General features: G+C 34.8%; 3 protein-coding genes across 7 annotated transcripts; 2 read left to right on the top strand and 1 right to left on the bottom strand.

Annotated features, from left to right (window-relative positions):
- The first annotated feature begins 272 nt into the window (after positions 1 to 272).
- On the top strand, positions 273 to 747 carry LOC125777892 (cytochrome b-c1 complex subunit 9). Its single transcript, XM_049454025.1, has 2 exons — positions 273 to 507; positions 582 to 747. Exons 1-2 carry the CDS (start codon positions 376 to 378, stop codon positions 615 to 617), a joined length of 168 nt encoding a protein of 55 aa, XP_049309982.1. The 5' UTR covers positions 273 to 375; the 3' UTR covers positions 618 to 747.
- On the bottom strand, positions 700 to 1529 carry LOC105222109 (39S ribosomal protein L18, mitochondrial). Its single transcript, XM_019988930.3, has one exon. It carries the CDS (start codon positions 1333 to 1335, stop codon positions 754 to 756), a length of 582 nt encoding a protein of 193 aa, XP_019844489.2. The 5' UTR covers positions 1336 to 1529; the 3' UTR covers positions 700 to 753.
- A 264-nt stretch (positions 1530 to 1793) lies between these two features.
- On the top strand, positions 1794 to 16664 carry LOC105222107 (tafazzin). 5 transcript variants are annotated; one of them, XM_011199295.3, is made up of 6 exons: positions 1794 to 2101; positions 5307 to 5466; positions 15207 to 15335; positions 15407 to 15514; positions 15604 to 15992; positions 16063 to 16664. In XM_011199295.3, exons 1-6 carry the CDS (start codon positions 1976 to 1978, stop codon positions 16105 to 16107), a joined length of 957 nt encoding a protein of 318 aa, XP_011197597.1. In that variant the 5' UTR covers positions 1794 to 1975; the 3' UTR covers positions 16108 to 16664. The 5 variants fall into 5 exon arrangements, with proteins under 5 accessions (XP_011197597.1, XP_011197598.1, XP_011197600.1 ...); XM_011199296.4 differs by having other exon boundaries at positions 5319 to 5466; XM_011199298.3 differs by lacking the exon at positions 1794 to 2101 and adding an exon at positions 3165 to 3656.
- Positions 16665 to 17609: the final 945 nt, after the last annotated feature.

Raw genomic sequence — 17609 nt, forward strand, 5'->3', positions numbered from 1 at the left:
TGGTAACTTTATGGAAACAAAGCTTTGAGTTTATTGATTCGGTAGGAACTATTTTTATTCTTAACAAACTAGTAAATGGCGTTTAACAACTTAAATATATTGAAGATACTAATTTTATTTTATAATCATAAATATTATATAATAATAAGATTAAATGTACTTATAAACTAAATACATTTAAATATTTTATTTATCGAAAGTTACACGAATTATTCACAATAAATTAATAAATCGATTACTTTCTTGATTCCGTCATTTCTTTCGTTTGACAGCCACACATATTTTGACAACAGCTGGTACTTGACAACTTTCCGTGTGAGTGCACAAACCGAATTTTGCGAGTCGATTGGAAAACACAAAAATAATTTCGAAATAATGAAGGCTATCTACAATACTTTATTCAAAAGAACCTCCACATATGCCGTGGGAATAATGGCATCCGTGTTCTTCTTCGAACGCGCATTTGAAGTGGGGTCTACAACACTTTTCGAATCCGTCAATAAAGGAGTAAGTTGCAAATGATTCAACCTATACAATTATGTAAGAACTTATTTGACAATTTGATTTGTTCATTATTTTAGAAATTGTGGAAGGATATCAAGGGCAAATACGAATAAACTAAGATACTTCAAATGACTTTTGGTACATTGTAACCAGGGAATACTTCTTGCTATCAATGAATTAAAAACAAACATTCAATTAGAATAAATGTAACATTTATTACTAAGCAAAAACGAAAAAACAAAATATTTATTATTTATTGGGTGTTTTCTCTGTCTTTGTCTGTTGCGCCGGTTGTAGGTGATCTTCTAATACATCCCATGGCTTTTCATGCCGCACAGCATCCCAAGGCAATGGCGCAACGTATCGTTCTGGTTCTTGCAACTTAACCCCATTTTCTTCTAATGTTTTCAAAAACTTTTCAACTTTACCTCCGGCAACGGCGTCAACATTGCAAGCCATTTCAGTAATGCCTGACTGAAGGCATCTCATTGCCAGCACTCGAGCAAGATTCACAAAGGCAGGAGTATCTGTGGTTTTGTAGAGATGCTTTTTTATTGCCCATTCCGAAGTGCTCGCACCGACAATAGGACCATTCTGAAAATGCCTCACTTCTGCAGTTACGTAACGTCCACTTACAGTCAACTCCAACTTATGCCAAAACGAACGTCCAGGTTTTTCCAAAAAATAACCGTTGGGTTTATGTGCAATACGCAATCTCTCCAGATTTCTTGGATTTCGGTTTATTATGACTGGTTCTCCGGTGGGTTGGCTGATTTCCTTGATTTTACGCAAAACGCGAGAGGATCTAAGTGGTTGAAAATGGCCCGACATATTTTAATTGATAAATTAATTCAATAATTAATAAATTATTGGTTTTTGGGAAACAATTTTCTGGCTACCAAAAATATTGAATGTTGGCTTCTTTAAAGGTGTGCTTCTGATAATCGCCGTTGACAGTATGTTAAGATAATTGCGCTGATCTTTATGTAAATTCAGCGACGGTGAAAAAATCGTACTTTTTTTTTATAAAAACCTATATTTCTTTTAACGATTTCGGTAAACTAAACCCTGTATTGATTATTGATGCACCCCTTTTAAATTCATAGGAACTATCATTTTAGTTTCTAATTATTAAAAATTACTATTTATTTAGTTCGAACTTTTCGCATAACTATTCACGGCGAAATTCAGCTGTTCACAAACAATTCACAATGAAAATGTAAATATTTACGAATATCTAAGAAATAAACGAAAAACATAAAAGCAAATGTCAAAAGCGCGTAAATGATAAATAATTCTAATTAGCTTTTGCAAAATTAAGGCATGCGCCAAAACAGGAAACATTTGAACAATCTGTGTTGACCATTGCCCATAATCGGATTGGGCACCTTGGTGGTTCGGTGTGGATATTTTGCCTTATAGTATTATTAGCAGTGTTTGGTATTTGAAAACGTGGTACATATCAATAATAATGCTGTTGTCTGTGGCGGGATTAAATTTGTGTGGCCGAATGCGGCTCCTAAATCGTGGGAGTTGCATTGCCCTGGCGCGCATACAGAAACCTTGCACTGCCGGTTATCCAACTTCATCGAAAAAGGTGAGTAGAAATCTGCTTATTGCAACAATGGCTTGAGGCTTCATTTTCAAAATCGATCCAATCAATTACCTTGAGCCCATGGACACTATTTTCAGAGCATTTGTGGTTATGTGACTGTTTGTCACGTCAATAAGTTCTTAAATGGTGCTTTTGAGTAGAGGAACGCAATTACTACACAAAAGCGCGCCACGCATAAAGCGTTTAAGCAGTGCTAAACTCTGTAAATGCCATTGAGATTATAGGTTTTTTGATATATTGCATATAATGTAAGTATAAAAGTTTGGACAAACATGTGTCATATAGTTTGAACTCGTCAAAAACCTAAATTGAAAGTGGCGAAAAACTCATCTAGAAATGAATGGTTCCATTTTAATCACATTTTAGAACTGTCTATGATTATAAACAATTTTTTAAAATACACACTAATTGGATTTGGAAAGGTACTTTTTTGTACAAAAAACAATCAATTCAACAAAGAAATTAATTAAAATTTTAAATTTTAGAGATCAGCTTTTCTATTTAATATATACATACTCGTATATGCATACATTTTAAAAATAACCGTTTTTATATTTATTAGTACTATTGTATCTCTTTACAAGTACTAATATGTGAAAATATTTCTGAAAAAATATTTTTTTTATCCCTTGAGATATAAAATATTAGTATTAATTAAATTAATTTAACGACAAATGAACAAGTTTTTCCGGCGCTTTTATATTTACCTTCACTTCAGTTTTAGACATCATTGTCTATGCAATAAAAGGCTGAAAATAAAGCAAACTAGAGGTAAAAGTGTGAACACGTTTAGTGTGTAGTACTTTGCCAAGCGTGTCATTGCCGGCGAGACGATGACGAGTAAATTTGGGGTAGTTCAACGTTCTTACCCCCTATTTATATCGCACTACTGCGAGCGGTTGGATAATGTGGAATATGTGTGTGCATTCGTTCGACGGCTATCAAAAACTCGATGAGCACCATCACAGCACACAATGCTAGTTCGCTCTTTTGAGAGTTTCTTAGCTGACTCTATTTGATTGCTAGTGCTCGCTGCATGTTTTGCTGATTGTGGACTACCAGTCACTTTTGCAAATTCCCACCGTTTGGACGTGCGCAATAACAAACACACCCGTAGTGTCGTGCGCGAACAATCTCCCTACTTGCGAAGTGAAGTAAACAAAAGATTTTATAAAACAAAGTAGTTTTTGCAGTTGAATTTAAGTTGTTGTTAGAGAAAGTGGTGTGAAATTTCAATATAATATTAGAAATTTGTGTTGAAACAAAAAGAAAATCACTATAAAAATCCTATATTATATACATAAATAAAAAGAAAATTTTAAAAGTGTATATTTTCTTTTGCAAATTTATAAAATATGCGGTGCTATATTTAGTTATGAAAAGCGTCGCGTCAACAACAAGAACAACGTCAACGACAACGACAACGACCTGGCGACAGCATCGAAGCAACAGGAGAGCTACCGAAATTAATTCATTCAATTTATGCACTTAGTTAAGAAATGTTGAAGATGTTGCATGCTTTTGCCACTTAACAACGGTAAATAGTATTAATTAAAATGTTGTTAAATTCATTGAAACAATCACGTAAAGAATGCAGGAACAAACTCATAAATTTTATGCTACATACATACATACATATGTCTAGCATATTTGCACTTACGCACAAAAAAACCCACACTTTTCGCGACAATAGTATTTCACTTGTTGTTATTGCGAACCTGCGTGGATACTACTTGTATAAATGCTTATATTTGTTCTAGTGGTACTGGTGGCGTATGAGTAACATAAATCTGTGTAACGGTGTAGGAACTATGTAAAAGTATGTACATATGTACGACGCGCTTCGATGCTTCGGACACTCATGTTATTTTACAACTTCTCTCACGAACTGCAGTTAGAATGACAAGGGACGCAGCTTCCATTTTAATTTTTTTTTATTGAAGTATCAATGTAGATAACTATCAAACTTTTTGATATATTTTGTTAAACTGTATAATGTAAATATGTAATAAATATTCATTATTATTTATAAATAAAAAGTATGATAATTATATTTCCCGATTGTATGCGGTAAATATGTAAATAGGTTGGGCCCACTTATCTTTACATTGTTAGCATATGCATGAGGCGTGCTTTGAAGTAGCAGCCGTTTCAGTATTATTCATTGTTAAATAAATATGCTAAGGCCTAAGCAGCCAGTTCCCTTAGTTTCATAGTCTGTCTGTAAATTTATTTACAGGTCATATTTAAATAAATAAATAAATAAATATGCTAACTTTTTTCAAGCACATGCACGTTATTATACCCTGAATATGATTTCTTGAGTTTGTCACAAAGTTTTTCTCTCCAGGAGGTTTCTCATATGTCGGAATAGCTGATATCGGACGCCTATAGCACATAACTAACATACAAACCATCCGGTCAAACTCAAGCCCCCAATTATAATTTTTTATATTTGATAAAATATCGCGAGAATTACTCTCCAAGTCAACGCTATAAACTCTGAGTAAATTTTTCCGATCATACCACTATAGCACATATGTAGCTGCTATACAAAGCGACCGATCAAAATCAAGTTTAGGGGTGGACATTTTTTTATTTCACAATATAATTTTTATAAAATTTCGCATGGATTATTGTCAAAAGTAATGTTATAATCTCCAAATAAAGAAAACAGTTTGATTTAAAAAATGTCTCATCTGTATAATTGTAAAAAAACATGAACTAAACTAAATCACAATATCAAGGAAAATTCTGTTTCAAGTGACAACAAATTCTTAGTGAAATTGCCAGACAAAAAAAATTAAATAAATAAATAAAAAAATTGCATTAAAACAAAAACTGTAAAACTATTTTAAGCACTCGCCCGCGTTTTAATCGTGCCACACGCACTTTTTTGCACTTGTCTTTATGCAACAGATTCGGCGAAACAAAAAAGTGAATTTAAAAGCGATAAATTATTGTTAAGCACTAATTTTTGATATAAAAATATTTATTGTTTAGCTGGTAGCGAAAATAAATATCTAATTTTAAAATAATATACATATAAAATATTAAAGTATAATCGTTAATTTACCACCTGCTAATTCTCTTGTGTTTATATATTCTTTTCATTATCCACCGACATCCATTAAATACAACAAAAACAAAAAAAATCGCCTTCATCATCGTTTTTGCCTACCGCCAGTTTCACGTCCAGCCTCAACCACAGCCCCAACCGCAGCAACTCGCTATGGGCTACAATATAGAGTGGATATTCCAGCGTTTGCGGTGTCCTTCGGGACTTTGGTATATTGCTAGCCAAATTGCTATCACAGCGGTGGGATTGTTTGCTAAATTTGTACTGGGTAAGTATTGAAGATATTAATCTATAATTTTATCCATTGGCACATGTGGGGTGGTGTCGAAACTTTAGTTTTTACGGTTAAATAAGAGAATATTTCACTTTTTTACTTTCGAACGGCTAATTTTTTCTTTTTTTATATTTTTGAGCATAAATTGAATGTTTAGATCCTTAAAGACAATTTATTCGATGTAAATTGTTTTATTATCCGATCTTACAAATTGTTTTAATATTATGGATATAGGTTTTAAGTATTTATATAATTGTAACAATTATTGTAACAAAAGCTAAAAACTTTAGATTTTTATGCCTTTACAAATAGTGATATTATTTATATTTTTGCTATCATCTTCGTTGCTACCCAATCAATCATGTTTGACAACTGGCATAGGCATTAGCGGAAAATTACTTGATTGATTAAGAAATGCGATTTTCATGCAATCTTCTCTTTTTATTTTTCTTACGAAAATTTTTCTTGTAAAATGTAACATTTTGGCTCCTTAATCAATAAATTAAAAAACGTTAATTAAATCCTGTGTTTATGCTATCAACATTAAAATATTATCATTTATAATATATATCATTTATCGACTTCAGTATTTAGGTTTGATAAGTAAAAACAGATAACGTAATCCAAGGTATAAAAAAAATTACCTAACTTCTTTCTTACATCGCATGTGCTGCGTACACTATTGATTATAGAACAAAATAGTGGACTATGACTATGTAGAATTGTTAATTGTAATTGTTAACAAAAAATATCGCGACAGTATACTATATGTTTAACTGTTATAGTTACGTAATTCTATAGTTACGTCACAATAAATGTACTTTTACTTAAAAATAATAAAGAAGGAAACATTTTATATTTTGCATTGCCTCCGACATTTTCTTTTGGTGGTTACAAACTTTGTGGCAAACTTAATACATCCCCTGTTCAGGGCATACAAATATAATCGCATACCAAAAGTGAATCTTAAAGTTAAAGAAATGTTCATTTCACCAAGACGTTGTGAAATATTTATGGCCCTTGTACTATAAAGATAGTGCCGATTTAGTAGAATGAGATTTGGAACTGAGGACTCTTGCACTCAGCTCAAGTGTGAATTGCTAAAGAAAGTTGTATACAAAAAATTTTCTACAGACCCACTTAGATAGTGAATTAGTCTTCCGATAGTGTCAAATGTTACCTGCATTAGTCTTTCATCTTAATCCACATAAAAATTGAAAGTAAGACTTAATATTGTCACAATTTGATTATTTTTGTATTAATTAGTGTAATAGTTCAAAATTTATACTATTATTTATAAACATCCAAAGCTAAGCTAAAAATGCAATAAACCAATACAAATTTAGATCCGCCGTACCCTGCGCCCAATCTTTTTCTCAACACTTTTGTAATATAGCACTTTCCCATAGTTGCTCTATGACTATATGACTTGTTTTAACGAAAAAGTAGCAAATAACTGGACCATGACATTGTTTGAAATCAGATGTTAAAAGCTTTTGAGTTTACACATATTCTTGATAATGAATTTGCGTCAATCGCGTTATCTACCCTTTTGCTATTCTAAATGATTTTCTATAATATATAAATGTATTTATTGGCGCGTGGCTGACACATACATATGAAAAATCATTTGAGCTGAGTCGATCTAGTCGTGTCCGTCTATCTGTCCGTATATGCACAAACTAGTTCCTCAAATTTTGAGATTTGAAATGTTGCACACTTCCTTCTCTACCCAAGAAGCTGCTCATTTGTCGGGTATGCCGATATCGGACCACTTTACGAGTAAGCTGTTCTTGTATTGAAAACTTTTTTATTTAACAATATATCGTCTTAAATTTTAGCATAAGTTCTTATCCAAGGCATTGCTGCAATATCCGAGCATATTGTGCAAATCGGACTACTATACCTTATAGCTGTCATACAAACAGAACAACTCAAACTCACGATAAAGAATGCCATAAAAGAGTTTAGAAGACGAAAATTTATATCGTCGTTACTTGGAAAGGTTGATTTTTATGGTTCAAGTAGTACTTCATTAAAATTTGATTGTGATATCAATATAGCAAATGCTTGATTTATTGCCTGCAATATAATTTTTATAATTTTCGCGCTGCCTTCAGATTCATCAAATTCGATTTTCATTTAATAAACAATTTAACTAATTTTTATAAACTTTATCAGTTTATGTATAATAAAAATACAGATAACGAAATTATTGGGCTTTGTTTTGCTCTTTGTTTTTGTTATTTAATATTTCACTTTCAACGTCGGAAATTTATTACCCAAAACAAGTGAAGTGAGTTCAGAAATTAGAGCATTGTGAGTAATCACGTTAGTTTGATAAGTAAATATGCGTTGTTATAAATGTATTTTTAGAGTAAAATTTAAGCAGTGCACTGAACGAAGTGTCGCCACATATGAGTGTACGCGCGAAGTCATTGTACTTGCACTCGTAGGCGCTTTGTGCGCTTTCACAAAGGCAGGTGCGTTCGCTTAGTACGCATTAGAGTTGTGCAGCTGGCGATGTGTATCGCGTAGAGCGCGGTGCCAAGAGGGCGAAAACCAAATTTTTACGACAAAGATAACGCTCTTTATAATTTATATACTATGAATTTTCTATATGCTATATTTATATAAAGGAATATGTAGTTCTGTATGTAATATTTTATCAAAAATTTGTGGTTGTACTAAATTTATTTGACGCCCTGAGGTCTTGTTAACACGAAACCCTTTTTCATGACAAAAATACATTTCGTATTTTGAAAACGTTTTGAAATCTTGCACAGATTCTTTTCTCCTCAAGAAGTTGCTCGGTTATAGAAACCATTGATATCGGACCACTATAGCATTGAACTGCCATACAAACTGGACGATCAAGATTAAGTTCTTGTGAGAAAAACTTGTTTATTTGATAAAATATCTTTCCTAAATTCGGCTCGGTTTATTGCTAAAGGCAACGCTCAAATATATGTAGAAATTTTCCAGATCGGACAAATATACATATATTACTCGTACATTCATACATACATATGTACATATATGTTTTCCATTCAAACTAAACGTCATAATCAAGTTTTTGTAAGAAAATTTGAATTGCTATATATTCATATTCGCAAATTTTCATCTTATGACTCAATTACATAAATTCGTTTAAAATCATAAATGCAACCTTCAATTAGTATAAATTAAAAAAAAATCATCGAAACATTAAAACAAAGCTTGAGAAAATTGAAGAAAGCTAGCATCATCGATATATTCTTATGAATGCCAAAGGTTAAGTTCGATTTGGCAGAGGCAAAGTTTTACTGGACGGCTTTAATTACATTTACTGAACTTTCGCATGTTTGTCTGTATGTAGTATATAGTGGAAATGGGAAAAACTATATGGAAATCAGCTAGTTTATGCAAGCACCTGCTCAAATGGGTATGACTATTCTAATTTTTTTATTTATCAGAAGAATGATATAACTCGAGAATTATGAAAATTAAAAAAATGTAAAAAATTGAAAATAAAGATACTACGTTTTAGTTAAACCTTTTGAGCGTTTAAAGTAAATGATTGCAACAATAATTTTAAATGCACCGTTATAAAAATTTTCATATAAAATAAAGCTTTAAAGCGCAATTGTTGATCTATACCAAAAAAAAAATTTTTTTGATTTTCAAGTTATGCCATTCTTCAAATAAATGGGCGTCTTGAGAGCGTATACAGAGTTGTCACATGTTTATAAATGTACATACATCTTTGTATATATTTATACTCGTATATTTTAACCTTTAATACTTCTAATTTAGATTTATAACAAAAAAGTTCGCTCACCAATTAGAAAAAAATCAGTGTGCTATTTTTATGCACTAGGTCGCCTATCTATTTCCTGCTATTTTTGCTATTGTTGTAGTAATTATTGTCGCGCACACAGCAGACAAAGCTGATTCGAACTGACTCGGGAGTATATACATATGTATATATGTAAATATATGGTTTATGTGAGGGGGCATCGCCGTGTCTGCTCATCGGTGCAACTGCACGCCGTCGCTCTCAATTCGTTTGTGGCATTCACTGCTACTTTTGTTGTTGCTGTTTAAGTGTTTGTGGTAACGAGACGCTTTTGAGATTCAAAAATGTTTTAGTTTAATGTTTTTTGCGCCTAATTTTATAAATTCTCATTTTTATACCCTGAACAAGGTATCCGTCTGTATACCAGTTCCTGAGTTATTGAGATATTGATCTGAAATTTTACAAAAATCATTTTTTTCTCAAAGAGCTGCTCATTTCGGAATCGCCGATATGGGACCACTATAGGATATAGCTGCCATACAAACTGAACGATCAAAATCAAGGCTTTGTATGGAAAACTTTTTTATTTGAGAAGATATCTTCATGATATTTGGCACAGAATATTGTTTTAGACAACGGTACATTCTCCGAAGAATCTGTTTAGATCGGACTGCTATAACATATAGCTGTCATACAAACTGAACGATCAAAATCAAAGCTTTGTATGGAAAACTTTTTTATTTGTAAAAATATCTTCATGATATTTGAAACAGAATATTATTTTAGACAACGGTACATTATCGGAAGAATCTTTTCAGATCGGACAGCTATAACATATAGTTGCCATACAAACTGAACGATCAAAATTCAGTACTTTTATGAAATCTTTGGTATATGTGAAGGGTATTATAGTTTCGGTGTGAGTGTTTTTTGTTATTGTTATTTTTTATGTCAATAAATGTCGCTTGGCGAAATTTCAGCTTTTGGTGTGGTTTTCATTGACATTACGCGTTGCATCATCCTATAACCTAACCCAACAAAATTTACGCTACAGATGAAAAGTAAATACACGCATATATACATACATACATATGTATGTATGTACATTTGTGTTGCTTCTTTATGCGGCTCTTGAACTTGTTGCTCTGCTTCTGCTTGTATTTATTATTGCTATACATTTTGTTTCTTTTGGTGAAGACGTTGTGCCATTATTCATGGACGCTGCAGCTCGAACTCGTGCCAATGTCGGCATTATCAGCATAAAAAACCGCTATACCAACCGAACAAACAAAGTTTGCTCACACATATGCATATACATACATATATATGCACACTACTGTAGACTGCGTACTACTTTGGTAACGTGGTCAATGTTAATCGTATTATTTTTGCATATTCTCAAAGCGTCTGCCCCTGGCTCACATTTGCGCGCACTTTTTGCATTATTGTTTATTTCATCAACAATGTGCAGTCACTATATTATGTAATGACTTAGCAATATATATTTATGAATTTAGTGATAAAGACTTTAAAATCATTAGAACTTGATGTGCGAACTACAGCGCTCGGTAATTAATACGAGGTTTGTTCAAAAAGTGTCGTAAATTTTGTATTTCTTATTTCCAGATATTTTCATTTTTTTTTTTGATTTTGGAGAGGCAATCTTGGAATGATAGCGTAATTTTTCCGGTCGGTATGCATGATCGTCATATTCCTATCGTCATTGCTTATTATTTGCCTCACGGAACTGCGTTAAGTATTACATTGTCAGGCCAAGCTTAGCCATTCGGCTCGTCAGTCACGCCATTCTGGCCTACTGCTCATTCATTCCATACTAGTTTCGATTCAGTTCCGTTGTCAATTTCTCTAGATCGGCTCACTCCTTTCCATACCGCCGGCAAAGTAAGAAGATTTGTAGCGTGTTTCTAAAACACCCCTTGACCCGTCAAAAAACTATGTCAGGTAAAAATATGTTTCTCCATGTTTCCTATCCAACCATCTTTGTACACTTTTAATTAGCCTGTGGGTCCATCTCACCGTAAAAAGATTTTCTGCGCTCTCGATACAGAATGGGTCATCTAAGCTCTGTGATACGTAATCTAGTGCCATAACACAGTCTTAAAAACACTACAGGATATATAGTTGCATCGTCAGTTGTCATCGCTGTGTTTATTGTCTTTACCACACCTGGAACTTGCTCTAATATTATTTTATAATATTCTCTACCAATTCGTTTTTGTGCCCCTTGATAGTTCTTTCGCACAACCACTTCTCGCTAGCCGAGTTTTCTTATAAACTCGGAAATATCTTCTTCTTCTTTATTTGGGTAGATACTGCTTACGCGGTTATAGCCGAGTTAACAACAGCGCGTCGGCCGTTCCACCTTTTTGCTATGTGGCGCCAATTGGAGATTCCAAGCGAAGCCAGGTCCCTCTTAATCTGGTCTTTTCAACGAAGCGGAGGTCTTTCTCTTCTTTTGCTCCTCCCAGCGATAACTGCGTCGAAGACTTTCAGAGCTGTAGTGTTTTTGTTCATTCGGACGATATGATTTAGCCAGCATAGCCGCTGAATTATGTCGGGGATGATGAGTGACTTGTAGAATTTGGTCTTTTTTCGTCTAGAGAGGACTTTACTTCTCAATTGCCTGCTCAGTGCGAAGTAGCACTTGTGGGCAAAGCTTATTCTGCGTTGGATTTCGAGGCTGATATTGTTGTTGCTGTTAATACTGGTTCCAAGATAGAAGAATTTATCTACGACTTCGAAGTTATGACTGTCAACAGTGACGTGGAAGCCAAGCCACGAGTGCGATGACTGTTTGTTTGATGAAAGGAGATATTTCGTCTTGCCTTCCTTCACCACCAGACCCATTTGCTTCGCTTTCTTATCCAGTCTGGAGAAAGCAGAACTAACTGCGCGGTTGTTAAAGCCAATGACATCGAGCCGTATTAGTATAGTGGTCCAAGTCGATGTTAGGAACGTCTAAAACACTGGAGACGTGGCGGCCGAGCAATCTGGTTGGTGGCTTCGCGATCCGGAGAATGGTGAATTTTTCTATGCTGGAAACTAGTAATACATATATATTTCGGTCCCACAAATCGCTCTAGTTTAGCCCACAACGGCGAAGCCTTGAGGCATGCGTTTATCTCGTCTACCGTGGTACCTCTTTCGATAATGGGCTCTTCTGCTTGAAATCATCTGTTAGCAAGACGACCACTCCACCCATAAAAATTCGATTTCCTCGAACGTTTTGCAAGCTGCGATCCAGTGCTTCAATCGCTCGCTTGAGCGACAAAAGCATACGATCAATTTGTACCATTGCAATGGAGCACTGCGACTACTATTTTTGCTAATGCTGTAAATATGTAGGTCTTTCTTCACTTGCAAGGTTCAGCGGGAGTTTGAAAACTGAGTGTGAAGTTCTGCCACCAATTAGCAAGGTTGTGGCTATTTCGAAGGACGCAGCAGCCAGCGCAACCACTGTGCCAGCAGCAAGTTAAGTAAGGAAGTTTTGCCAGACAAGTCCAGACACGCTAAGCTTATAGAAATAATATCCGTAAACAGTAAAATTTCGCTTAGTATACACCGGCAATGGTCTATTGTCACCTATCGCGATCTCGTTAGATAATTCAAATACCGTCTGTCAATTACATGCGTAGTGAAGGCGACCTCTGTGTTGAACCTTGCCAGGTGTGTTTGTACATCTATAAGGTTTCTCCAATATTCAAATCGTGTCACGCGCCCTGCGATGGCTAATTTCTTTTGATTTGCACTTTGATTTAAACTAATCCATGTAAATCGGTTTAATACTTAGCTCATTGCATTCGTAGAAAATTTAATTATCGGTTCATGTAAATTCAAGTAAATCACAGTCTCTTATTTTATTTATTTATAAATGCATTTAGTAAAGCTACAACATTTCTCTAACTCAGCTCTATGTGTTTTAGAGGGCGTTCTTTCAATGCTTAAGCTATTCTGCATTTGCTTGGACTTTATATAGAGAGTGAGGGAAAGAGAGGGAGAATGATTGTACTCGGCTGGATACTTAGTAATAAAGATACGCATATATTGTATATTAATGATTTATATATTGTATATTAAACATATCAGGATGTCGAGACAAATTTATTTTAAGATGTCAGTGTCTCCATCCATGCATCTAACCGTCCGTCAGAACGATACCTTGACTAAAAATTGACTTATTTTGACCCGATGTACTCATTGATTGACATCCTGAGGTGGTTGATATTGCAGATGGACGAAGTCGGATCGTTGCCACGCCCACAAATTGATATTAAGCGAAAAATGATAACGTGCGGTAGAAAAATCTTTTTTTGGGCAAATTTCGTTTGTTTTTCTTTCAACATAGGGAGCTCAAGGGTGATACACTGATTATAGAGACTATCTAACTGTTCGATATCATTTTTGTACTACGATTTGTCCTTTGCTTCAAAATGAGCCTCAGTTTTGGTGATCCCTTCTTCATTCGTTGAAATTTTCTTCCCAGCAAGCATTATTTTGAGATCAGAAAACGGTAAGTAGTAGTTGGGACCAGATCTAGAAAGTACTGTGGATACGGAAGCAATGTGAAGTGATGGATTTTTGCCGCATTTTACACCGCCTTATGACATGTTGCATTGTCTTGGTGAAACACCACTTTCTTTTGCTTCAATTGTGGTCGTTTTCTTTTGCGATTTCGTCCTCCAAATAATCCAATAACGCTATGTAATGGTCCTCCTTTTTTAAGGTAATAAAATTGCGCACTCCAAAATACCGACGCCATAACCTTGCCAACGTTTTAACACTCTTTGGAGCAGGTTCATCGTGTGCAGTCCACTTGAATGACTTCCAATTGGATTTCGGAGACTGCCGATTGGTCTTCCGCACATTATCACATATCGAAGCAAAAACTCAGGTTTACTACGCTTAAACATGTCCAGACACTGCACCGAACCTGTTGGTGAGCTCAGTCAAAAGTGAGCATATATGGGACCCAACTTGCACAGAGCTATCTCATATCCAAATATTCAAATATATATGAGCTAGCTCGAACAACTCCACTTTACGATCTTACAAAATTATTTTGTGGACTTTTTTGATATTTTCGCCGGTAACAACCTCTTTTGCCCGTCCACTGCGTTCACCGTCTTTGTTGAATAGACCACGTCCAGCACGCATTGAAGAATCGTAACTGAGAGTGTACACGAAGACCGTTGTAATCGATTCGGCGCCGTTTGTAGCAACTCGTACTGACGTACGGAGCGACTTAAATGCTCTATTATCTGTCCATATTCCTTTAAAAATGATGCCGGTGAGGCCGTAACCGTCGATGGCAACCGTTATCGCACCATGATAACCGACTATTTGATGCCTGAAATTGAAACTCGTGATCGCAGCGAAATTTGGTTTCAACCAGACGGCGCCACTTCCCATACATCGCATAAATCAATGGATTTATTGAGAAAACACTTGAGTACGCAGATAATTTCACATTTTGGGCCGGTCGATTGGCCACCAAGATCGTGTGATATCACACCGTTAGACTTTTTCCCGTGGGGATATATAACGTCTAAAGTCTATGCGGTCAATCCCACTTCGATTCAGACCTTGGAGCAAAACATCACGCGTATCGTTCGCCAGTTACCAGTCGAAATGCTCGAACGAGTCATCGAAAATTGGACTCAACGGATGGACCATCTGAGACGTAGCCGCGGCCAACATTTGAAAGAGACAATATAATAGAGAAATAAATGCCAAGGAATATTCTTTCGAATGATAATAAACGTTCCCCATTAAATTTGAAGTTTCTGTGTTTTTCTTAAAAAAATTAGAGTAACTCGAAATGGATCACCCTTTATATTATACTTCTAAAATAGTTATTTACGATCTTGCGTACATAAAAAAAAAAAACTTTTCACAAAGGTGCTTATAAATTTTGTTGTCTTACTACTGATTGCAGTTTTCCTCAACCGAACCGTGGTGTACAACAGAGAGAGACTGATAAATTTGATAGCAAAACGTCCAGCCGGTGTGCCGCTAGTCACAGTGTCAAATCATCAATCATGCTTCGATGATCCCGGCCTATGGGGTACAGTATTGTGATAAATATGTACAATTATTTGCATGCAATTTAACGGTATTACAACAAATATTTTACAGGTGTGCTTCCCGTGCGTTATGTATGCAACACATTTAAGATACGTTGGTCTATGGCGGCGCACGACATCTGCTTCACCAATAAATATCACTCGACTTTCTTCATGTATGGTGGGTTTAAATATATATTTAAATTAAATTACAAGCAAACAATTTATATATAATTAAATTATTAATTTTTCATTTGCTTCTCCATATAGGAAAATGCATTCCAGTGGTGCGCGGCAGTGGCGTCTATCAGGACGCTGTCAATTTGTGTATACAAAAATGTGCGCTCGGCCATTGGGTGCACGTCTTTCCCGAGGGCAAAGTGAATATGACCAAAGAGGAGATGCGCCTCAAATGGGGTGTGGGTCGTATCATATACGAATCGCCACGCATTCCGATTATACTACCCATGTGGCATGAGGGCATGGATGAAGTGTTGCCCAACACTGAGCCATACGTGCTGAAGTGGGGTAAAAAGGTGACGCTAAATATCGGTCAACCCATAGACTTGCAAGATTTTATACAAGATCTGAAAGATCGTAAAGTGCCAGAGCCAGAGGCGCGCAAGTTGATAACGGACAAAATACAGGACGTGTTTCATGTGAGTTTTTGTAGTTGATCAAAGCTATTTTTTATTAAAAATATCACCAATTTTTATTTTTTTTTTACAGCATTTGCGCAAAGAGACCGAAGAACTGCATAAAAAACGGCTATAGTAATTAAGTTAATTCGTTTATAATTTTTTTGTTCACATTTTACTCAAAGCGATTGAATATGAGAATATATAAAAAAAATATATATTTATATAATTAACGATTAATAGGCAGCATAAACAAGTCAAAAATGAGATATACACATTTTAGATAATTATAATAATTTTAATTTCAAAAACAAAGTGCAATATAAGACTTACTCAAAAAGGCTATACATAGATATTGTATGTAACCAAAAATTTTAAAACACTTTAGTCAGTGTCTTAACGAAAAATTCTTTATAAAACATTATTTAGATTGTCTGGGAAAAATTCTATTTCTTTCGCATACAGAATAGTAGAAATTGAGCAGCTAATTAATTACTTTGCAGTTAAATACTATAGAAATATGTAAACCTTAACGTATTGAGTAAGATTCCCATTTATGTTTCTTAAAATAAGTCTATTTATGTAATAACGTCTATAAAATGATTATTGTCACTCATGTAATATTTATGTTTAAATTTTAATTGCTAAAATCAACAGAAAATTAACTATAATAAACAAAAATACCAATACATATGTACATGTATGAATTTTATATAGTGCACGATGTTTTCCAAAAAACAACTTCTTTGTAAATACGCTTAGATACTTGCTAAAACGAAATATATATATTTATAAAAATACTCATATATTAATTTATATACATATATATATATGCAGTATATACATACATATATGAAAATAGTATCGAATACGAGCGTTAAGATAATCGTATGGCTGCGAGAACTAAAGTCCACGATCTTGTGAAAAGTCTCTGTGAGAAATGCTTTTTGTTGTGCTGAGTATTGAGCGAAACTAAAGACATTGAAAATGCAAATAAAAAACGTAACGAAAACCAAAAATGCTGTTTTTTTTTGGTAGTTTAATAGCTCACCATATATAAAAACCACACGAAGAACATCACATGCAGGGTTTGTGGGTTTTAAATATTGGGTAGTCGAAAAAGTCTTTTCGTATTTCTAATCAAACTTCAATCTATTTTTTTATGCTAATAAATAAATAAGTAAACAAATACGATGTATGACAATTAAGTAATGAGACTGATTCCATAAAAACCGTACATTTAAAAAAATATTCTACAACTCTGCTATCCTCTTCACAGTAGTCCCCTTGAGCAGCTATACAGTGATTCCAGCGCGTTTTCCATGCTTGTTAACATTTCTGGAACGCTTCGACTGGGATGTCCGCGAGTACCCTCGTCACGGCCGCCTGGATGTGCGTAATCGACTCAAAATGAGTTCCTTTGACCATCGATTTTGTTTTAGGAAACAAAAAAAGTCACAGGGTGACATGTGGGGCGAATAAGGCGGCTGTTGCAACACGGCGATCCCTTTAGACGCCGAATACTGGGACTCGCTGAGGGCGTTGTGGCACGGCGCGTTGTCGTGATGAAGGATCCAGTTACGAGCGATGTCTGAGCGCACCCTGTTGACTCGTTTTCGCAATCTTTCGAGTACTTGG

Source organism: Bactrocera dorsalis, chromosome 3 (assembly GCF_023373825.1).
Source record: "Bactrocera dorsalis isolate Fly_Bdor chromosome 3, ASM2337382v1, whole genome shotgun sequence".
NCBI classification, from domain to species: Eukaryota; Metazoa; Arthropoda; class Insecta; order Diptera; family Tephritidae; genus Bactrocera; species Bactrocera dorsalis.

Bases quoted from the DNA above. Each gene is read 5' to 3' on its own strand.
- LOC125777892 (XM_049454025.1), top strand. From the start codon at position 376: ATGAAGGCTATCTACAATACTTTATTCAAAAGAACCTCCACATATGCC. The intron at 508-581 runs GTAAGTTGCAAA...TCATTATTTTAG, and splicing joins TCGAATCCGTCAATAAAGGA to AAATTGTGGAAGGATATCAA.
- LOC105222109 (XM_019988930.3), bottom strand. From the start codon at position 1,335: ATGTCGGGCCATTTTCAACCACTTAGATCCTCTCGCGTTTTGCGTAAA.
- LOC105222107 (XM_011199295.3), top strand. From the start codon at position 1,976: ATGCTGTTGTCTGTGGCGGGATTAAATTTGTGTGGCCGAATGCGGCTC. The intron at 2,102-5,306 runs GTGAGTAGAAAT...GCCTACCGCCAG, and splicing joins ATCCAACTTCATCGAAAAAG to TTTCACGTCCAGCCTCAACC. The intron at 15,515-15,603 runs GTGGGTTTAAAT...TTCTCCATATAG, and splicing joins CTCGACTTTCTTCATGTATG to GAAAATGCATTCCAGTGGTG.